This window comes from Lonchura striata, chromosome 10, assembly GCF_046129695.1.
Source record: "Lonchura striata isolate bLonStr1 chromosome 10, bLonStr1.mat, whole genome shotgun sequence".
Lineage (NCBI taxonomy): Eukaryota > Metazoa > Chordata > Aves > Passeriformes > Estrildidae > Lonchura > Lonchura striata.
The window spans coordinates 6,701,229-6,724,232 of record NC_134612.1 but is presented as its reverse complement, the minus strand read 5'-3'; the positions used below and the strand labels follow the sequence as shown (position 1 = coordinate 6,724,232).

General features: G+C 42.2%; 1 protein-coding gene across 7 annotated transcripts in view; it reads left to right on the top strand.

The window, feature by feature from the left end:
• Positions 1 to 1,111: 1,111 nt before the first annotated feature.
• The window catches only part of ARMC8 (armadillo repeat containing 8), a 62,104-nt gene continuing 40,211 nt past the window's right edge, over positions 1,112 to 23,004 (top strand). For 2 of the 7 annotated variants that reach the window (XM_021537170.2, XM_021537169.2), the window contains exons 1-3: positions 1,112 to 1,234; positions 3,085 to 3,161; positions 16,039 to 16,110. In XM_021537170.2, coding sequence (XP_021392845.1) covers positions 1,190 to 1,234; positions 3,085 to 3,161; positions 16,039 to 16,110 — 194 coding nt within the window. In that variant the 5' untranslated portion in view covers positions 1,112 to 1,189. Of the gene's footprint in view, positions 1,235 to 3,084; positions 3,162 to 4,260; positions 4,334 to 16,038; positions 16,111 to 23,004 lie in introns of those variants that run through there. The other 5 variants (XM_021537171.2, XM_021537172.2, XM_077785614.1 and 2 more) reach the window with 5 other exon arrangements.

The window sequence follows — 23,004 nt, the reverse complement described above, 5'->3', positions numbered from 1 at the left end:
AAAAGTGTCCTCCCCTACCTTGCTTTCATCCATTATGGATTTTCCATGTTGGCAGGATTCTGTGCTGTATGGAGGATTCACTAGAAGTGCTGAGCTTCTCCAGTAAAGGCCAGATACTTCAAAAAGGAAAACTAGGGAATGCTGACAAGTTTAAATTGGCTTTTAAGACCCAGAGTCTCCAGTCTTCTTTAAAAAGATTTAGTCTCTCTGAAAACTTCTGATATTTTGATGTGAAACCTCTAGAAAACGTTTCTCTGTACAACCCTTGTATTGCAGTGTTTTCATTGAGTGTACTTAGTCTGAAACTGGTTTTGCTGTTATTAATGCTTGAGAAAAGTATTCGCCTGTTTCATCCCAAGCCAGCACAAAGGTTTTTTTCACAGCATGTAATCAGTCTGCTCAGAGAAAAACAGCAAAGAGGTATAGCCTTATTTCATAATGGAGTATTTTTAAATTAAACCTATTAAAGTCACCTCGTGACTGCATCCTAAGGTATGTTTACTGTACTCCCGTTATCCTGTGCAGTCTCTAGCAGCTGCCAAACGCCTGTTTTCCTGGGTAGGGCATAGGTTGAGAGGTATGAACTCGAGTTGTGATGTTTGTGCTATCTTTTTCTAGCTTTACCATCCTCCCATTTAGTTCTGACTTCAGGGTGGGTAGAGTCAGTGTGCCCATGCCTCAGGCTGTGTAATACAGTGAGGCTAATAAAAAAATAGCAGATCTTACAGACCCTGTAGCACATCTTAGTGAACTCCTGGGTTGTTCGGGATGTTTTCTGTGAAAAATGCAAAACCAAACAAATCAATGCTGGGTAACAAAAGCAGTGACAAACTAAAGGAACCCAAACCGCATCTGTGCAGTGAGGCTTGGAGGAAAGGGCGGGCTGGGGCTCGTTTCGGTTCGGATCTGCTCGGGCTGGGCTCGGCTCCGCTCGGCTCCGCTCGGCTCGGGCCGTCACTCTCCGCGTCCCGGGAAGGCCGCGCCCTGCCCCGCGCGTGCGCACGGCGGGCGCCGTTCCGCACGCGGGCGGCGCGCGGCGGCGCAGGCGCGGTGGGGCGGCAGCGGGGGTTCGGCGCCGGCCGGTTCGCTGGGCCCGCCCCGCTACCCCCGGCCCCCGCCCGCCGCGCGCCCGCCATGAGCCCGCGCCCGCCGGCCTGAGGCGCCGCCGGTGCCGGAGCGCTCCGCCAAGATGGCGTGCGTGCTGGAGGCGCCGCTCCGCATGAGCGTCCTCTCGGTGAGTGCCGCGGGCCGGGCCCCGCCTGACCTTGGCCCCCGCTGGGCCCCGCTGTCCGGCGGCGCCGGGAGCGGCCCTGGGGCTGCGCCGGGAGCGGGGGCGGTGCGGGCGGCGGGGCCGCTCTCCTTCCCTCTGTCCCCCGCGCCGCAACTTATCCCGGCGCTGGTTTTCCCCCTACGAGGAGCCCGTGCCGCGGCCGCGGAGGCACCGGCGCTCTGGACGTGTCGTTCGCCGCTGCCGGCTCGGGCTCCCGGCCGCGGGAGCCGCTGCTCGGCACGCGGAGGGCCCGGCTGCCCTTCCGGGGGGCTGCGGAGCGGGGCAGGGCTCCCGGGTGCGCTCGGGTCGGGGGCTGTGCCGGGGCCGGGGCTCGCTCCTCGCGGCGTCCCGGCTCCTGCGGCAGGGAGGAGCCGCCGTGCTGGGGGAGCCTGTGACAGCCACCCTCCCTTCCCGGGGGACGGCCCAGGGCGCACGGCGGTCCTGCTGCATCGCACGGGGCTGGGAGTAGCGATGCAAAAGGTGCAGCCCGGGCGCTGCCGCAGGAGCAGAGGGTTGGCGCTTTCCCTTCTGTTTCCTGAAAAACTCGTGTTGGTTAAGAGAGCTGGTAAATTCTTTTTTTTTTTTTTTTTTTGGGGGGGGAACTGCCTTGCACTTGAATACACTTCTACATGTTGCAGACTTCGTAGCTGATGGGGTGGAAGCCAGCATATTTTAGAAACAGAAAGCTACGGGTTCTCTGAAGTCTAGAAGAGTTTTACATGTAAATACGTAGGTCAGATAGCTAGAAGTGTATTGCTATTCTCAAAAATACTGTCTTTGGTTACATGGTGGAAGTGTATCTGTAGAACTTACGTGGCATAATTTAATAGTGTTCCTGGAGACAAAGGAGTCCTGCTGCCTCTAGATGATTCTTCTCTGTGATGTGAGACCACAGGCAAGAAGCTGCTGGTGTCTCTTGACATCGGGGTGGGGAAGCAGGAGTAGATTCAGCCCCATAGCAGATACTTGCTAAAGCGAAGAAGAGTTTTCAACTCTTAGAGTTTTTCTCAAGGAAAACTCATAAGGAAAAAATGGGCAAAGCTTAATGAAAAGAGAGCTGGCAAAAAAAAAAAAAAAAAAAAGAAAAGTGAGATAATGGCAACACATCCTGGCAAGTGTTCTTGAGAACCTGTAGGGAAAATTCCCTTCCCCTTTCCCACCCTTGTATTTTGGAATGCTTGCCATCTCCGACTTTGGATCTTCTCAAAAGGAATAACTAATCAGTGGTGCATAAGTGTGGAGCTTACAAGCATGGTCCTGTTGCCGAGAAGGGAATTCTCTTTGTCTTGTACAGCACTATGAGAATGTTGTGGGGAGTACTGTGCTGCTGTCTCATTGAAGGTCTGTGGCACAGGATCTGAAATGTAGGTATGTTGTGACAAAGTAAGTTACAGAAAAATGTCTTGTTATGAGCTTCCTTCTTTTGGAGAGCTTATTTGTGGGTCTTGAGCAGCATTAACTGCTCTTTGAAACTTTTTATTCCAGGAATTAATTTTTATTCTATATAGTAATTAAACATAATAAAATTGTGATTCAAGGTAGTGCTAATTACTGTAGTTCATAAATAGTTCTCTGTTAACTTGCTTTGGCACTTACCATGTTGTTATCTACATTAAGCACCTCATCTTCTCTAGGTTACATTTGAACACAGGGTTGTGTTTGTGTCATGTTGCCCAACAGTAATACACTGCACGTTTAAATATAATTCTGCAGGTTCCCTGCCTCTTGCCTGGGAAGTTTTGTACACTTGCTGCTACATAAGCCATTGTATGGATTGATATAAACGATTGCAATTGTTTGCTCTCTCTCTGCAGGAGGTCACAGCCAGTAGCCGCCACTATGTCGATAGATTGTTTGATCTCGATCCCCAAAAAGTCCTGCAAGGTGTCATGTAAGTCATTGAAACACTCTTGGGCTCTTGGTTATGCATAGGCCAGGTGTATTTGATCCCACTAGAGTGACAGGTCAAGGGCAAGGAGCTCTTCCTATGTTTTTTTTTTGAGAAATGTAGTTGGCAAATCTTAATATAAATATGTCAGTATTGATATAGAGATAGTATTGATATAGTCTCTCACTCTGTAGTGCATATGGTTCATAACACTGCCTCCCAGTTGCCAGAAATGAGGGTAAACATTCTGTGAGCACTGAATTTTTTTTTTTCAAATTTATTTCTGCCTTTTGGCCATGTTTTGCTCCTCTTCCAGGTCTGTTGAGACTTTTTTCTTGCTGCACTGCCAAGTCAGTGTACCTGCCTCTTACTCTTTCCCCTGCTGCCATGCCTGCGTGTTGGCTTTGACTTTTTTAGTGCTTGGCTTCTGTCTCCCTATGGGAACTGCAAGCTGCAAGAGAATGCTTCCATGGAACTGAATTTGGATGCAAGTTATATTTCAGTACTTCTCAGGGTAGGAACTGAGAGAGTGAGTCAAGGAGCAGGAGTGAAAGTGTTGCAAAGCTCTGGATGTTCCCTTGCTGTTCTTAGGCCACGAGCTTTCCACTAGAATCGCTTTTCCAGCAAAGTGGGAAATGAGACCTTGCCCAGGACTGACTTTGGTGGTGAAACCAGATCTTTCTGGGCTTACCAGTAGCTTGCTGGCTATGGCTGTCTATTAAAACACCAGGAGAAATCAGAGGAATAAGAATGTTGGCTGTGTTGCTTAGCATGACCTGAGGTGTTCCCCAGTAGTGAATGGGGGACAGGACATCTTAGTCCAAATGTCCAGGGGCAACATGTCAGTGTCCCTTTAAAATACATGAAGAACCCAGTCTAGGTAAAAGTGTCCTGGAAGTTTTCTTGGTTGGAATACCCCCACAGCGGTATAAGAACTTACTGCTGTAACTATGTGCAGGTTCTTAACTCTGCTCAAGGGTTTTGCTTCCACCCCTTGGCCTTTGTGGTCCCCTCCTCATAAGGGTGGTGGGATGGTCCTGGGGAAGGATGTGTCTCATCCAGTCCCAGTGGGGTGACTTAGCCCCTCTTTTCTCCCTGGCAGATGCTCTGAGACATGGCTGGTGCTCCATCCCTGCTCTCCTTCCTTTTCAAAGGACTGGAGCCCGCAACCCTTGGTAATCCCTTCCCTATCTTTTGATATGTTATTAATCTTTTGCAGTATAACTGATCTCCCAGAAACAGGAGTTTTAGGCAGTATCTTTGTCTTGAGTAGCATCTGAAATTCTTCATCTTGTCCGTGGGTGTCAGTGGATTCTATGCTGAGATTCTTTTCTTGTATTTAGAGACAAGAAAATACCAATTTATTTTACAAAATCTCTCACAGGGCAGATTTGGATGGTAAAACTGTATTTGTGATGCTCTGGCTCCAATCTCAATTGTGAGAGCATCTTTACTGACTCTGAGCCAGTCCTTTGTGGCAGATTTGATTTTGAAATATTGGTGGGTGGGTGTTTGATAGTCCAATTTATAAAAAAAAATTATATAAAAAGAATACGAATATGAAAGAATACAAAAATTTATATAAAAGATGGAATTTAGAGTAGTGTATATATTAAAAATTTCTGTCAGTCCAGAATTCTTTTTGGGCAGGAAAATACTGCTTTGTCCTTCTTTCTTTGATTTCAGGGTATATGCAGAGATGTTGAAGTTAGAATGATCTGGTATTTGGGGTGGAGTAGGAAAGGATTAAAGTTTTTCCAGAAGAGTCTGTCAGAAGCTTTACCAGATATGTTGCATCCTTTGCAGAAGTTCTTTGTTTCCTAAGATGTGCTGTTTTTTCCCTGCATCCTGGCTGGAAATACTGATGACCTAGATTTTTATTTTGATTGATGGAACTGTATGAATATCAAGGATCAGAAAATGGGCTGTTGTAAGAGGCTTTGTTTCTGCCGATTGTCTTCAGTTATGATAGTCCTGTTTTTTGTATGCTTGAATGAATAACTTGGGCTTGGGGTTTTTTTCATTGCATCCTTGTAATTTTAATGAAACCCAACTTCTGAATGAACTTTGATAAAGGTAGAATGTGCCTAAATGCTTCTTGAACTTGAAAATCATGCCAGTCCAGTTTTCATCTTGTAACTTGAGAAAGCTTTAATTACATATTCTGAAAGCATTTAAATGATTAAAATCTCCTTTTTTTCCCCTGCTTTCCCATGAATTTTCATAGAGTTGGTGTTCAGTTTTCTTCATCGAGACTATAAAGCTCTACCTGGTTAAGAGCTTTTTTCTTTTCCTTCTACTGGGAAAACGGAAACCATTTCCTTGTTGTCCATTACTGCTGCATGTGGATCTATTGATCTTATTTCAAAATGCCAAGTTTCCTGCAGAACTTCTCTTCACATAATTTTTGTCCTGCACATCTGGGTATGGATAGTGGGTAGGAAGGGGAGAGTTGTACCTGCCCCGAAATCCTGAATTTCTGTTCAGGATTTGAGAAGTTGAGATGACTACTGCCTTTTTTACTGTACCTGGTAGTGCACTAAGGTGTTCAGAGCCCATCTCCATACCCACTTACTGTCTTTGTAGATGAGTAAGGTTAATATAGTAGTTCCCTTCATGGACTCCAAATTGTGGCTGTGCTTATGCTTGAGAGATCTTTACAGGTTTGCTTTGTGTCTCCATAGGTGCTCCTGTGACCCTTTCCTCTTGCTGTTGTATAGCTCAGGTTTTTCCAGTGTGCTCAGAGTGCATTCTGCAAGGTCAGCACTGATGTCAGGTGTGCAGCTCTTGAGTGCAGCTTGTTGGTAGTGCATACATTGCCTCGCACAGATACTGCAGTGCATTAAATGCTGTGGTCTCTCTGAGGTTCTCTTCAATGTTTTGCTGTTATTGGCAGAGGAACGGAAGTGGTTCTGTAAATTTCTGTGCTTTTATGAGAGCTTCATTTGTCCCAAGATTGTTCCTGCAGCATCGTCTTGTGCTTTGCAGTATTTATTTATTTTTTTAAAAGCATTTCTGGGTTGTGATCCTTAGACTGTCATTTTCTTTTCACCTGCTATTAAGCTCAGGACCGTATTGTTCAGATGCAAGACTGATACCTGGTTTTATTCTCTAACTTTCTTGCTGGTCGTGGGCTTCTTTGAGAGACATCTTATTATGATTACATTTAGCCTGGTGCCTTCAAAGTTACAATCTATCATTTTACAGAGAAATCTGTAATCCCACCTCAAGGCTGGGTTTCTGACAAGCCTGGCTTGCTCAAGGTCCCAGCTGTTTCTCATGAGGCTATTCCTCAGCAGTCAGAGTGTGTCATCCTTCAGGACTTGTAAATTACCATCTTTGTGTTGCACTGAAAATTCCTGTGCTACTGCTGTCCCTGTCCTTTATGGCCAGCAGGAATTAGTAGATCAGCATTTTCCAACCTTGTGTGAGCATTTTATTTCTCAGTACAGTGAAAGAAACATCTTACAGAAATGGCACATGGTCCTCACACAGTGTGTTTTGCATCCAGCTACTTCCTTTTTGTAGTTTGGGTCTATAATAAATGTTCCAGGCACGGGTTTAGATGGCTGTGTAATACTATGACTGTTGGAGGGATCATCAGTGCAATGTTCACACATGCCCACCACAAACACTGTGAAATATGAGAGGCAATTTCATGAAGTGGGAAGAGAGTAAATTCCCATCTTAGTTCTAATGGAGCAACAGTTATGTCCCTTCAGACAGTTGTGAAGGGGCTACTTTTGCTTCTTGTTCTTCTTGTCTGTTAAACTTCTGTAACACTAAGTGATGCACAGCACTTGTTTCCACATTTTGCATCCCAAACAACTGCTTCAGATTTTCAGTCTCAGTGGGCACTTCTGAACCTCAGTTTTCTGCAGGAGCTTTTTTGGTTTTGTGCGTATTCCCTTGGCCATGTGAAAATAGAGCAGTCCTTGTTCCTTTCATAGTTTGTCCCTTTACATTTGGGTCAATTCTGTTGTCTCCCAGGCAGTACACTTTAGTAAATGCATATCCTGCATGAAACTTGGAGGTGTTATTGGGTAACAACAAGTGATGTAATTTTTTGAAGCATTGTTTTTGTGCAGTCATTCATGTGTTGAGGGAAGAGGCTCCTGAGTCTCTTGTTAGTGCTTTGTGAACTGCAGGATGGGCTCTTTGTGGCTTGGAGCTGGGAAGCTGCAGGATCTGACAGAAATTGGAGAAGGTTTAGGTGGTGCTGGGAGCACTCCTATACTTGTTGGTTTTTCCCTTTCAAGAGGTGAGCTGTGAAGGAAAGCTTTTTGGAGGGAAAGAAGGAACTGAAAGGCTTAAACATCTGAGAATTAAGTAGTGCTCTGTGAAGGGGGGCTTTCAGTGCAGTGGTTTTTGTAGTCAGGTGGAAGGATGGTGTAGACAGAGGGAAGAGAGGGACATGCACTTCAATGCAAGTGTGTTCCTGTCACAAGAAAATATACTTTCACTTTTGCACTTTTTTTTATAATGTAGCAAAAGGTACATATGCAGAATAGTTTTGGTTTGTTTTGTTTTTTTTTTTTTTTTTGCAAGTAAGTTGTTGTGTATTGTAACTCCTGGTGTAATATTTAGAGGTGGGCTAAACTTCAGGTGTACCTATGATATTTGGCCAGCAGTCTTCAGCCTTACAGGGATGTTTAGTATTTCAAGCTTTGCATTTACTGCTCTGAGCCCGTGAGAAAATGATGGTTATTGATGCCATTTCACTGCTACTTTAGAGATTTCTGTGAAGGCACATTTCTCCAAAACCCCTCTGTTGGGATAGCCCTCAGTGTGGTGATACTGTTGCTGTGATGGCTTGAGGCTCAGAGTCAGATGAGGGAGGAGCCTCTGTCAGGCTGGCTGATGGAGCTGGAGAGAATGGGATGAGCACTGGTCATAGGAGTGCTGAGGTGTTACTCAGAGCTCAGGCTGAGCACAGCTGAACATATCATGGCCATCCAGAGTTTCCCTGATTAATCTGGTACATAAAGGCAGTGGCTGCTTGCAAGGTGGGGTGCAAGCAGCAGGCAGCTGGGGGAGAAATAATTCTGCCCTGTGGGGGTGTTGTAAAGACTGAACTTGGAGGTTGGGCCCAAGGGATATGTGCTACAGAGCCAGTAATGGTGCTGAGGTTGTGATTCTTCATATTTGGTGTTGGAATTTCTGGTTCCAGGCTGCCAGTTTGCACTATTGGAATCAGTATTAAAAAAGCTGAATTTAGTAGCTTTCCAAAAGAAGCTCATTTTCCATTTGCAATATGGAACTTCTATGCTAACATAAAGGGCTGATATTTCTAGTAATATGCAAGGGACAGAACTCTATTTACCAGTTAATTTGTGTACCAGATGATTCAGCTGACTGTGGTATGTGTGCTGTGTTTTGGTGCTGAACTGATAATGTCACTTGTTGAGATGCTTTTATTTGGGGATTGCAGCAGAAGGCTAGCTCAGAGAATTACTTGCTAAAGTATACTTCAAACAGGCATTATCTGAAATGTCCAGAAACTCCAGAATGAGAGAGTTTATGGGCATATAAATATTAGGGGATTTCTGTTCTAATGAGAACCCATTTGAAAAAGGAAATTTAGGCTTGACTGGGTCAATACATCATCTTAGCTCTGATACCTATCTGGAGATAAAAATCAGAGGTTTTGCTTCATGACAGAAGGACTTACGATTATTATAATCTAATGAGTAGTAACTATCTTAAATTAATAGAGTTTGGTGATCCTTCAGTGGTTGTTGGCCTAAGGTGCAGTGGATAGTGTCAAACAATATTCCAAGCTCACATTTAGGACAGCCAAACATGCTGCAAGGCAATTTTAAGGTATTTTCCTATCTTGAATGAAACTGAAAACTTATCCATGTGGATCACTTGTGGTGGGTGACATTCTGCAGATAAAGAGTGGTGGGTTTAAAATGGGACAGTGGACAAAAGTAACTTTAAATAAAGGGACAGTGAATGAAGAATAGTGCAGTAAAAATGTAGTGTTACAGGTATCTCTTGGTTTAATGAAATTTCATTCAATTTTTGCTTAAGCTGTGGGATGCACTTCTAAGTGCTGAAGGCAAGCCTTCATAATGGGAAGTGAGATATCCTTGGGAAAAGATAGAGACATGTATTTAATATTTTGGGTCATTCATGTGAAGCACCAGTGGTGGAGCTGGTCTTTTCACATGGTTTGGCTGTTTCAGGACAGCTGTGAAAGAAGTGTTTTGCTGATCACAGAGGTGGTCACAGAACAGGAATATTCTGAGTGAGGATTTGTGAGAGTTCTGCTGAGCTGCAGCTGCTTTGCCCACACTGCTGTTGGAGTAATTCTTTAGGACCTAGTGTGGTTAAATAGCAGAGATTGATGCTGAAATTGAAATGCTGATAATACAGAGCTCTCTCTAGCTATGGTTCGTGTGGTTTTGTTGGTTTGGTTTTTTTAGTTTATACTGGTTACATAATGGAAGTTAGCTTAACTCCCATCCACCACTAACTTCAAGCATTTTTAATTTGGGTTATATTGTTTTTAAGGCTGACTGAGGCAAGTTGTCTCTTTGTTACTGATCTCATGCAACTTGTAGCACCATATCCAGACTGGGTGCAAAGGATGTGGCAGTAAAATGTGCTTGGGAGAGGTGGGAAAAGCAGCATCTCCTTTCGTCAGACCAGGTAGAAACTGGAAAGGAACTCGAGTTGAAACTATAGCCAAAGACATGGAGAGATAACATTGTTAAGCTTGATCAGAAGGGCCGCATGTTAATTGAATGATGTAAACTCCTATGTGGAAGTGAAGGTTTGGTATGAGATGTTTCTTCAGTCTGTCACACACAGCAAGAGGAGCATTGGAAAACACGATAAATTTGGTGTAGGAGTAAGCTATCAATATCTCTAAATACAGGTATGGGTCACTGAAACACCTCCCTTTCTATTTGGTAGACTTTCTTTGTCAGGAAACTTATGACATGGTAATTTGCCTCTGCAGAGAGGATACTTGAGATAAGAGTTCAAGCATTTTCAATGGCATTGAGATATGGAGGAGTTGGAGTAAACACTTTTAGCATTATGTGTGTTAAATTCTGCTGTTCTGCAGTGCTATAATTGTAGCCAGATGCTATTCTACTACAGCACTTTGATTTTATGCACTGAGACTACAGAATTAAGATTGAGAACATGGATTGAGGGGCTTTTGTTTAAATGTTTTTTGTTTAGTTTGCGCTGTTTGTTGATTGTGTCACAGTTTCTAAGTGTTAAAATTCAAAGGAGTTGAGTAATACTGTCTCACTGTGCTGCTTTGTTCTTTCCTGTAAAATAATCTTTTTTTGTTGTATCAACTGATACTTTTGAATGGAATTAGAAATCTTGAAACTTTGCTTCCCAACTTGATGATGAACCTTAAAATTAAGCTGATTTTGGGACTTTGGGGTTTGCTTGAATTGACAGGAGTTTGTAAAATATTATTTACGTAGTTGGACCAGCAGTCATGTTGGTCTCTACTTACTAAAGGAGTAGAAAACAGTTTTAAGCCATAGCAGTATCTGTCTTAGAAATTGATTCTGTGACAATAGTGATGGCCGTATTTTAACATGCAAAACCTGGTCATTAAGTCTTGACATTACCTTCCATCTGTCTATAAAAATGGGAGAGTGGAGGAAAGAGAGCAGGAGAAGGAGACAAAAGCTGTAGGAAGCATAACTGTCCAAACTTTAGCTCCTCAACAGTGAGCTTCTGGCTGTAGTCCAGCTAGTTCAGGTGCCATTTGCTTATATGATCCTGAAACTTAGAAACTCTCCTGCAGCTGGGACAGCTGTTTTTTGAGCTGTGTCCCTGTATCAGCTGCAGTACCTCAGTTTTTTTAGAAGGTTGCATTTTGAGTTTTTGAGACCGCTGCTTTGTGTCGCTTTGTTGTTGTGACTTTGGACAGCCCCTGCTAGATAAATCTCCAGCCCTGACAGTGCTTTGTGTTGGGAGCTTCGTCTGGCTGCATAACTGGCTCAGAATCTCTTGGAACTATTTAATACTAAAAGTGAAAGCATTGGCTGGAGGTGCCAAGGGCTACTTTTCCTTCTGTGATTGTTCAGCTCATGTTTGATAACCCTTCTCTGTCTAGGAACCCCTGAGATATGGCTCTCTGCTGTTTTCAAAAGTCATAAGATGAGGAAATGTCATGCAGGCTCTTATTTCCTCCTCTTCTGTGGAGTTCCTGTGGCTGTTTCCTCAAGTCACTCTGGCTCGTTTCAAGATCTTTTGTGTCGCTCTGGTGGAGGGTGATGTAGGAAATCTCCAGGGCTTCCTAACAGAATTTTGTAATTTATTCTGTTTGTGCTTGATTTACTATATTTAAAAATGGAGGTAGAGCCAAATTGTCACCTTGTCAATTGAATCTATGCTGCTTTCTCAGGGTTTCTTTTGCAGGAGAGATGCAGGTATGGAGGTTCACTGGGGATGCTGTGAGTCTGTCTTTTCTCAACTGGGACCTGAGCTCACTCTTGTTTCATTGGGGTTTTATTCTGTGGAAGGAGTTCCAAACTTAGGAACTGACTTCATTAAGATGTTGAACTTCAGGAACTTCAGCATAGGATAAAGGTCAGCGCTTCAGCTTCCTTCTGCAATAGTAATTTTCATTGACTGCTAATTTTCTCAGGATGTAGGCATTTAATAATATTGGTTTTTATTGGTTAGGAATCATTGAAACTGAAAGACCATATTTTACTAGCAAACTGTTATTTTTAATATCACTTCTCACTTATTTGAAGTGGCTATATCTGGTGCCTTTAAACAATTACACATTAAATATCACAATAAAACCAGAACTTCATAAACAGTTGGCAAATCAGTTCCTCTTGTAACTCTTGACAATCTGTATTTAGATGGAAATTAGATTTTTCTTTAGTTTAATGTACTCCTAAAATATTTTAAACACTCATGCTGTGTTCATATACTAGCATGCGCTGCACTTTATAGCTAATTAATTGAACTGATTGCTTTTGGGTTACAATGTTCTGAAACATTGTTAGAGCTGATAAACACTACCCAGTAATTTTTTTTCTGCCTTTCTCAAGTTTGTAGGAAGAAAATCACCCTTGCTGCTTTTTCAGTCTTGAGGGTTGTTTCATAACTTAAAGCTGAATGGTCATGGGTTCAACTGATGAAACAATATTTTTATTTCTTTAAGAAGCAATAAGAGATTGAAAAAGCTGGTTTAGCACTTCAGGAAGCAATATTCCCAAGCACTTAGCTAGGATCTCTGCAGTATTTTATTGTTGGCAGCCTGTGTTATTCCTTCTTGCAGGCTTTTTCCATATAAATTACTTTATTGTACTACAATACATGTCAGCATAAATATCAGATTTTAAATCTATGCATTAAATTGATAATAATGCATCTTATTTTGTTAAATGATTTGGAATTTAGTTTGAACCTAAACTAAGATTTAATAAGTAGGATATTAGAAAAACCCAAACCAAAAATCTAGCCAACCTCAAATGCATCTTAAGGGCTCTGTTTTATGGAGCTTCAGGTTTGTGTTTGCTCTCCACAGAGTTACTGTTCTGAGCTGAGAAACTCACTGGTGCTGTGATGTTCTGGGTGCAGGTGCCAGCTCTGAGTTTTTTTTGGAGGTTGCTCCAGCTGTGCTGGTGCTTGGCAGCTGGCTCATAACCTGAGCTTGGAGCTGGGAATTGGAAAGGCTGGAGCTCCCTCTGGATCATGGTCCTGTCACAGCTTCGGCCTGGAGTCACCAGGCCTGTTTTGTTCTTCTGAGGTTCTCATTTCCCTGTAACTACATTGTTACTGCTGTTCTCTTTTTCCTTGTGCCAAGGACTCCTTTGCACAGAGGGAATGGGAGCAGGGTGCCTGACATCTGGAAATAAAGTGGGGTTAGTTTTGGACTATGTTTCTGAGGTTTCTTTGTTACCTCTTGTACAAGATAGTGATCTTTGCTGCTTTTTTTTCCTTGGATGTATCTCATGATGTCTTGGATCTGAAATCAGTCAAGCTTGAACTTGTTGGAGGTAATGTTCTCAAATAAGGGAGTTGCCCTCAGTTTTTCCAAGGTTTATGATTCACCAAGGACATGGTAGTCTAGGACAGCATATGGTAGCTCCTTACTTCTTAGGGAACTAGCTTCTGATCAGGAAAATCTCTATTAAATATCATATGGAATTACATAATTATTTTTCATAGTACACAAAAAAACTCTACTACTATGCAGCATTTGAATGTAGAGTTTTAAGGGTGTTATTGCTTTCCATATCCATGGTTTCCTGTGTATTGAATAGGGTCACATCTGTAGGTGGCAGCTTGGAAGAGAGAAACGTGGCAGGGAACTTGGGAGTGCACACAGACATGGGGACCTCTGAGCCCTGTCTCTGACAGGTTTTGTCATGTTACCAATCTGAAGGTATTTGACTTGCCTGCAAGTTGAAGTTGGTCAAATGTACATGTGTTGGATCTGTCAGATATCTCAAGCTTGTGCCATTTCTTACCTATCTGACGTAACTTTTCTGAGGAACTTTGTGAACATGGGATGGAGAAATTAATCTGAATCATTCACAGATCAGGACTGTGCCCTCACTAACCCTTTCCACTTGAGTGTTATGGAACTTGGCTATGCTCCTGCCACGTTTGACAGAGTCGCTGACTCAAATTCTAATAGGCAATATTTATTAAATGGTTATAAGGTTAACAAACCATTCTGTTAGGGACTGGGACAAGAGTCACAAAAACTGGGTAGTGTTGTTTTCAGTTTTGTTTGTTGTTGTTGTTTGTTTCTTTTTTAACACAAAATGTGATGTAAAATCACAAGCACAATGTATTAAAACATCACCAAAATCTCTTAATTTCCAGAGTGCTTGGTTAGTGCCTCCTCTTGAGATGCCTTTGCAGGTTGTGGGTATGGTCCAGCTTTTCCAGTGACTCTGGTGCCTCAGGGTAGCAGGGAGAGGCAGCCTCTTCAGAAGTCCTGGAGTGGCCTGAGCACTTCAGTACCTGAACTTGGCGCATCTGTTGGTGCAGTTTCCTTTATTCCTCTGAGACATCTGACCCTTGCTTCTGCCACTGTTTTGGACTGACTCTTGTATTTAACAAACTTTAAAAAATTACCTTTAATGTGAAGGGTTCAGCATAGAAACCACTGAAGTACTATTTCTGATTTTAGTGAGAACTTCAGCTCTACTTGTGGAATTTTCAGGGGCTTCCAGCTTAGCCTGTCTCCTGACCTTGCTCTTTCTCCTCTACCTTCTGCCTTGTGGTGTGAAGTTACCCACCTTAGGGAGACACAAGAGGAAGGTGCAGCATTTCCCTGAGCTGAGCTAAGTGGAGCTGTACTGAGCTGGAAGTTGCTGCTCAGGGGTGGCTCCTTGGCCTGGGGGTTCCTGACTCTGCTGGATTCAGGTGTGCACAGAACTGCAGCTGAGCTGCTTTTAGTGATGCTCCCATGCTGGAGCTCTGAGATCACAGCTAGACTTGGAGCTAGTCTGCAATTCCTCCAGTACTCTTGTGCATGCAAGGAGACAGCACGTGGAGAAATTCAGGGAGAATAGGCAATTGCCTTTTGCTACTTGAGCTTCATGGAGGTCCTGTTTGTGCCAGTGAGGTGTTGCCTGCCTTGGCTAAGAAGTCTTTTACAACTCTAGTGGAGGGAGTTGTTAAACTTGGGGCACTTGGGGCAGCTGCTTGGTGCAGTGAAATCTGCTTTTTCAGTGCATACCAAGGGACTGTATAGTGTTCCTGCTGGCTAAGGCAGATCTTGCAGGACAGGAATAAAATACATTTCTTAAAAATTGCAGATAGCACCTGGGAGAGATACAGAGGCAAGAAAATGTGCTCACTTAAAGCAACCACTAAAACTCCCAAATTGTTTGAGTAATTATATGCATAGTGATTAACTTATCAATGTTGCTGCTGACACTATAATCAATGTGTGGTTTTTTTTTTTTTTTTTTTTTTTTTTTTTTTTTTTTGTTGATAAAGAATTACTTGAAGTGTATCTCTCTTTATTCTCAGCTCTTAAAGGCCCCAACAGCTAGAAAGCTTTCTAGAAATTAATAATCTTGATTTTTGGAAACCAGTTCTAAGTTGCACACTTGCTTTCAGATTCTCTGGATTTTCATGTATACTTAATGTGCTCATATGAGGAGAAAAAAAGAGTAGGTGGTGATAGTTTTCAGCATGCAGTAGCAATTTTCTGAATAAAGTTGCAAACTACAGGTTTTCATAGGAATTCTTAGTGTGTGCAACCATTGTCCACTTTCCAAAGTGCTTCCCATATTCTGGTACCACAGTGTGAATGCCTGTAATGTGTGTAACCTTGCAGTGACTCTCAGGTGGGAAAATACTCTGGTTTCCACTTAATTCCTGAGATTTTGATGTGCAGATGTTTAGGTGTCCTGCTGAAATACATGAAAGGAAGCCTGGGGTGAAGAGGAGAGTAAAACCTGGTCTCTGGAGACTGGTGATGGTTCCTTTTTTCTTAACTTGCCTTTCCCTGCACCCAGTAGACTATTCACTTAATACTTTAAATTACCAATATTTGACTTTCCAACCAATAGTGGGGTTTTAGAATTATTTTAGAAGTCTATGACCATGTGGGCACAAAGAACTAGTATATCTAGTTTTTCTCAGTATCTAAGACTTTTTGGTGTATAGTGTGCATGTGAGATAGTTTGGGTTTTTGCTTACTTGCAGGAGCTGGGATGTATTGGAATCTCAGAGCCCTGGGGTATTTTCCTGTGGGCTGAGGAAACTGTGTCTGAAGCACTGCCCAGTCTGTAGCTGCAGCATGGACATGTGGAAAACTGCTTGATAAGCCTCATGGAAATAGTAAATTCTGTAGATAAGCCCTCAGTACCTCAGCATAATTTACCAGGGTTTGTTTTTCTTTCTGGATTTACAGAGATATGAAAAATGCTGTAATTGGAAACAACAAACAAAAAGCCAACTTGATTGTTTTGGGAGCAGTTCCAAGGTATGTCCTTTGCTACTCTCCTTTTCACTGATTCACAGTAGGTCTGGAATAATGATCCTTCGATCACAGGCACTTTTTTGTTTTAACTTTGATTGTAGTTGACTGAATACTTTCTTTAATATAACTGAGAGAGACTTGAAATATCTGTTGAACTTATATATTACAGACAGGCTGTTGAGTAATGCTTTTCATTTAGAATTTCATAGAATTCTCTAAAGTAGTCTTGGTGTTTTTATTGAACTTTATCGACTCAGGAATAAAATATATTTTTTGACACTGATATTAATGATGGATCAAAGTGGTTGTATCTTAATCCTGTTCTTCAGCCAATTGCCTGGTGAGTTCATAACTGAAAGTGTGTAAGGTTATGTTTAAGATTTAATTTAAAATATTGAAAAACATCTGAGATAATTTGCTTGTCTGCTCCACTTGATTCAGAGGATTAAAAACCATTGATCATACTTTATTGTACCTTGCTGCTTCATCTGATGTTAACATTTTCTGGACCCTGATTCCACTAGTACAAATTGAACAAGTGACTTTAGCTCCTAGACTGCTCACTACAGCTTTCATTTCATCCCTCTTCTCCAGCTTTCTTTCAGCCTCAGTTTGCAACAATGGAGAATGAAAACCTTGAGCACTGCAGTCCTTGTGCTGCTAGTGTGGCACCCACCTGTATCTTTTTGCTTAAATGGCAACCAGGTCCCAAACTATTCTGCCTGAGAGCTGCTGCTGCCTTGTCAAAAATGCTTTTTATTTGCAGAAAGTATCTTCTCACTGACAGACTGAATTTCTGCCAAGGCTAGCCCTTGAAATTCTCTAGGGATTAGCAGTGGGGCCACCCCTCTACGAAACCTGCTGGATTATCTTCCCTTTCAACCAGCTACAAACAGGTGAAGAGAAGACTTCACAGGAGATGAAAAGATGAAAATGGGCATTTGTTGAAGATGATGAGAAATTTAAGGAATTTCTATCAGCAACAGGCCTTAAGGGGTTTTTGCAAGTCCTGCTGATTCTTGTTGTTCCCATTTTAAAAGCTACAGAAGATCTTCACCTTCCAAATCTAGAATCTGCCTGTTCTTATATTTTGTAGGACTTCTGTTCCCTCAGTTATCCTGCTTTTTGCTGCTGCTTGTTTTGTGCCCAGTAAGGAAAATTCAAAAGTGCTTTTTTCTTCATTGTTGTTAATGCTTTCTGGATGCCCAGGTAAATTATACAGTTAATCTACAACTGCAGAGAAATGACTGGCCCTGGGAAATGTTAAAAAGTGAACTCTCACACTTGTCCTCTCTTCAGGACAAGTTATTCTCAAATGACCAGAAGTTTCTTCAAAAAAGGCTCTTCAGACTGGAGGACTAGCTGAAATACATTGAGTTTTTGTGACCTCCCTGGCTATAACCTGACATCATCTACTCCCAAGTGCCTTTCTGAATACTTTACAATTTCCTCAAGGTGTTGCAGACAGGCTTCAATAGATTATAGACTGTTTGGATTACAGGACTCCTTTGGTTGTTCTCTGTCAAGGAGGTGGGAAACCTTTGGCAACTGTGATGTGCCTTCTAATTGGTGAAGTTGGTGTTGTACAGGGCCCTATGGAATTCCAGTCTGCAAAACCAATCCTTTCCCTCAGTGAGGGGAGGAATAACCAACACGGCATTCTTTGGTTTAAGTCTTTAAGAACAGTTTTGTTTTCACAGAGTTCAGTTGCAGGCTTCCATCAGAAATTGATTCTCTTCTCTAATGGGAATTGTTAGAATTCTGCTGCTGCTTTGTCCTGTGGCTCAGCTTATTTTTTACTAATTTCTTGCTTCTCTCTCCTTCCCCAAGTATTCCTCCCCCAAGCTTTCAGAAAATGCTCTTTAGACCCAAGGAACCCCTTTAGACCTGTCACTCAGTGGAAAAGAAAACAGTTTGTTCAAATATTAGAGCAGACTTATATGGGGTTTGGAAACAAGTCTAGGAAGTATCTTTCATTTGAAATTGGGCCAAATACTACTGGAATGTATGAAATACCCTATTATTTTAAAACATTGCAAAGAAATGCAAAGTCCTTTAAAGATCTTCCTACAAAGGAAGCAATTGCTGTGGAAGAATGGTGGATCCCTGTAATTTCTGGACCAGTGGCCTCCTGAGTCTGAGCTGGCTCTTTAGTGGTGTCATCTTTGGAAAGGGGCATGCATCAATACCTTAAATAAATTTTTTTGGGACCCTTTAAAGTTTAGTCTGACCTGTGGTCATCTCTGCACTGCTTGTTCTGAAGAGGGTGCTAGAGAAAACAGGTGATTAAAGAAAGCTTGCAGAATTGCCATGTCTGGAATTTAAAACTAGGAGGTGTTAGAACTATACAAATGTGTGCAGAGACTTGGCCCTGGATGCTCAGAATGGAAATAGCCAGCTTGTGTGTGGATTTTTTTCCTAAGAAGTGATTTTCTGTATCTCTTCCTAGAATCATAGAATTTCCATTCTCATGGAATGCTGGCATTGGGTACCTGCCAAGGCTGCAGAAATGTTGCTTTTTGAAATTCTTGCTTTTCAGTAGCAGTCCCAGAAAATAGAAATTTTAAAGTTTAGAGGGGGAAAAGTTATTTTAAGGCCAAATTCTTTCAGTGGCAGACCAACTTAAAGCTAAGACACGACGGTATTTGCAAACTTGTACTGTCCTTCAGTTTTGTTTTCCTTCTACCCCCACATTAGTGCTAGCAGAGACCAAGAAATCCACAGTAATTGTTGGTGTGCCCCTTTACTCAGCAGTTTATAAGAACAAATCCTGCAGCTTTCATGTCTATCACCATGTCAGACACGTCTTGGGAGTCCAAGTTCAATATTTAATGCTTTCTGTCAGTTCCTCTTACAGCCTAAATCTTAGGGAAATGATGGAATCATCAGTTCAAATGTAAACTGTTCTTTTCTAAGTCATCTTAACAGGGCTTCTGAACTAAGTGCTGTTCATCTAGTAGCAGTTTGTAGTGCTGCTGGCTCCCATCCCTCTGAACTGTAAATAGCTCACAGAGGTGGAATTGGAAAAGAAAACCCTTCAGTAAAATGAGCAGGAGGAAGTACCTGATCAGTCAGCATTCCAAGTCTGTGGAGCAGCTCTTGGTACCCAGAGAGATGCAGCATTGCTGGTGTGCCATGCAGGCACCAGCAGGGCCTTTCCTGGAAACATTTCCTTCCTTCTTTCATGTGGGGAATGGCAGAGCACAGGGAAGGCAATGTTAAATTCCAGTGAGCAGAGCAAAGCTGTCTTCCTGTTTGTTGTAGTTACCTGTTGAAGCTCTGTTCTGTGTGATTTTGACAAAAAAACTTGAATTAAGCTATTGCTGATCTAGTTATTGTGGTTGAGAGTTCAATATTTAAAGTCTAATCCACTTCATTGAGAGCTTCAGTTATTCCTTTGCTCCAAAATTAATACAGTTTTTAAATCAAATATTAATCCCAACCACCCAGGGCCTTTAACAGAATCACTAAATCATTCGTGTCACTTACTGAAAATGATTTCTAACTTCCAGCTGATTGTTTCTCTATCACATAGAGTGAATTATTTGGCATTGTAAGGTGGTAGTGCACTTCTTCCCAAAGCTTTCTCTAGGTAGGTGCACCTCAAAGAATTTTGTGTAGCGACCTTTAACCTTTCCCTGACATTTATTAGTGATTCTGTTTAACTGTTGGGTTTTAAAATTTTTAAAATTTCTTTGGAATACATTTTAAAGGCCATGAAGGAACAGCTGAAGGACTTTTTTCTATTCCATCACTTGAATTTTGAGTTCTGCACAGCAGACTGGTAGGTTGCTTATAGAAGTGAAAACTAGTAAGACTTTACTGGGATTTTAAATTGTTTCTAGGGCACACCAACATGAAATTTTATGTTTCAGTTTATTGTTAAACATAATCAAATTCCCTCAGGCAGTGTTCTTTTAGCATTTGCCAAAAGAATAAAAGATTGCTGCTTTGATAACTGTGTAACCTGGTAGAAAAGATGAGAAGGGAAAGGCTTTAGGTGGCTCTGCCCCTGGCATGCAGATGAAATGCCAGGTTGGTGTAACAGAGCTCCTGCCACAGAACCACCCTCAGTGCTTCTGACCATCTCCTGCCTCCACTTCTTGCCTTGTGTTTGTCTGCACTGCGACCTGTCTCAGCTCAGTAATCACACAAAACTAACTCTCACAAAAAGCAGGTCTTGTTCCGTGGAGTTAAAAACAAAACAGATGAGCAGAGAATGGGGAGAGCAGTGCTTGCCCTACAGCAGTGGAGAAATGTGCCTTGAAATGCTGAGGGGGTGCTGGGGTGACAATGCCATGGATCTCCATCAATGGCAGCTGGAACATCAGCCAGGACAGGCACTTCAAATGGTTCCATGTTTGATCCTGCCTCAGAGCAAGGCCTGAGGATGTGTCAGAGCTCCTCCTGCCTCCAGTGCTCCTCTGTGCCCACCTGATTGCCCTGGTGCCTGCAGGAGCTGAGGCTGGCCTCTGCTGGGGCTGTTAGTAAATGTGCTGTTATCAGGTCTGCACGTCTTCTGGGCCCTTCATCATCCCTGGCATGTTCCCAGCTTGCTTCCAGGAACTCCATGCACTTGGACACAGTACTGTGAGGTCTGTCATGCACATTAGGGAGTGTTTAGTCCAAACTTCTTGGCTGTCCTTAAGAGGTCAAGCTGCAATTGTTTCCTGATGCATTGTTCTGTTCTTTGTGCAGTTTGCATTGGGATTTTCTGTCGTGCACCCCTCAGGGCAGGGATCTGTGCACAGGTGCTGTGGTTTGCTGTCTTAAGGCAAGGAGCTTCAGCTGCCTTGCTGGTGTATTCCAAGGCTGGCTTTGCTCTAGGGTGGTGAAAGAGGTGGGGAGCAGAGGCTCTCCTGTGGTTGTCCTTTGCTTTTCTTCAAATCAAGTCAGGAGTGAGGACCTGATGACATAATTGGACATCTCTTAATGAGGAATAATTCTCTCCACAAGGATGATGTATATAATTAGAACAAGGTATTTTTCTAACACAGCTGTGGAGTACAGGTGAGTCAAGGCAAACATTTGCAGTCAGCAGAATTGTATGAGAGCTGTTGTTTAGAAGCTATACAACCCCATATCTCTGAAGTGCCTGTTCTGATAGCAAAAAGAAAGTTGTTAATACAAGATGTACTTCTCATGACACCTTTTCTATTGCGTGTTTTTATTCAAATTTTAAGTTTCAAGTTTAAAAATATCATGTAGAGGGTAGCTTTATGATACTCAGTGTTACTTCTTAGGGATCTAGAAGAATCAAATCTGTACAAAATTACTCAAAAATGTGTTCTTGATGTCCTCTTTCATGTGCTGGTGGGGGATATTTTATGGTGATGTCAAACTCAGTGAGACTGTAATGTAGTCTTTTTGTATACCATGGAGAATTTCAAACTGCAGGTGAATGGGAAGCTTGATTTTTTTGGTGCAAGGTCACTTGATATCGTCAGACAAAAACCCTTTAGAATTGGTTTGTCTTAATGAACAGTAGTTGTTCAGATGGTGGTCATAAGCTGGTTGATATTCTAAAACAGGAATTTCTGGAAGGTTTCGAATAAAGTTTGAATGTGTTTTATCAAAGTAAATGGAATGAACAGTCCAATGGTGGACATAGGAATAAGATACCAGTCATGAGCAAAATGATAAGATGATTGAAGCAAGGCTAGCTGAAGATGTTGCTTTGTGTAATGCCTATTAACACACTTTCAGTGGAATAAAAGGCTTTTATATTGTCAAAATAGTCTTAAACTGAACCAGTGTAATTCACTGTTTAAGTTCAAAACTCTGAGTGCTGTTGGTGTAAATTTAACTGTGTTTGGTTTCAGGGACTGTGTGTTCCTATTCTGGTATAAATGGCTGCAAAGAAAGGATGTTTTGCTGAGTGGTCATGGAATGTTCTCGGGGGAAACATTGGAATAAATTCAGCTTAGACCGGAGATCTAACAGTGTTGATGCACTGGGATGGAGGGTTTTGATCTAGTAACCAAGAGGAGAGGCTGTTCTGCAGCCACCTCAGTAGCCTTCGAGTCACTCTGGAAAGGGGATGTGTGAGCACCTCGAGGGAGCAGGGGGCACCTGGGTGGGAACCAGGACAGGAGTGCTGGGGGAATATTCCTGCTATAAACAGGGCTCCACGGGGAGGAGCCCAGGCTGTTCCCAAATGAAACATTATTAAAGAGGAAGAGGAGGGAAAACTTCATTGTAGTAATGAAAAATGTAGAGTTTCAAATCCAGACCTCTTGCAGCTCAGTAGATATTGAAACTCTCCAAAGTTAGATTTAGTTACATGAACAAGGATCAGACTGGATGCAGGTTTTATGGTGTATATAGAACAGCTCATGGAATATTAATGTTAGTGAGGTTGTCTAAGCATTAGGATAAATTACTAGAGCTGCAAGCTGAGACTCCTTGTTTTAGTCCCAAGGGAAAAGCTTTCTGTGCAGCCAGCTTCCCTACTTATTATACACTGCATACTGCTCAGCTTAGCTCTTTTAAAATACTATGCACTGTGTGAGATATTTCACAAGCTGTTATCTTTGCTTTGTAGGGCTTTTTAGGGAGTAGAATTATCCCAGGTTCCTCAGATCCAGCCTCAGGAGATTTGGAATTGCCATTGCTTCCAGAAGGGAAACTGGCATCTCACTTCAGGATAAATTTCTGTGACTAGCAATCATAAAAATCACTAATTTTTGAGTCTTCACGTGTAAGAATCTATAGGTATTTAATTTGTCACTTTAGACATTATTGTACAGAAATTCTTCTGAATGTTTTTAAAATTATACTTGGTTCTGTTTTTGGGAAGTTCTGTGGAAAGAGATTGCTTCTTGTTATGTCTGAAAAGTAGTGCTTTTTAGCACTATAAGAAGAGATTAAAAAACATTTTTCTTTCCTGCCTTGTTT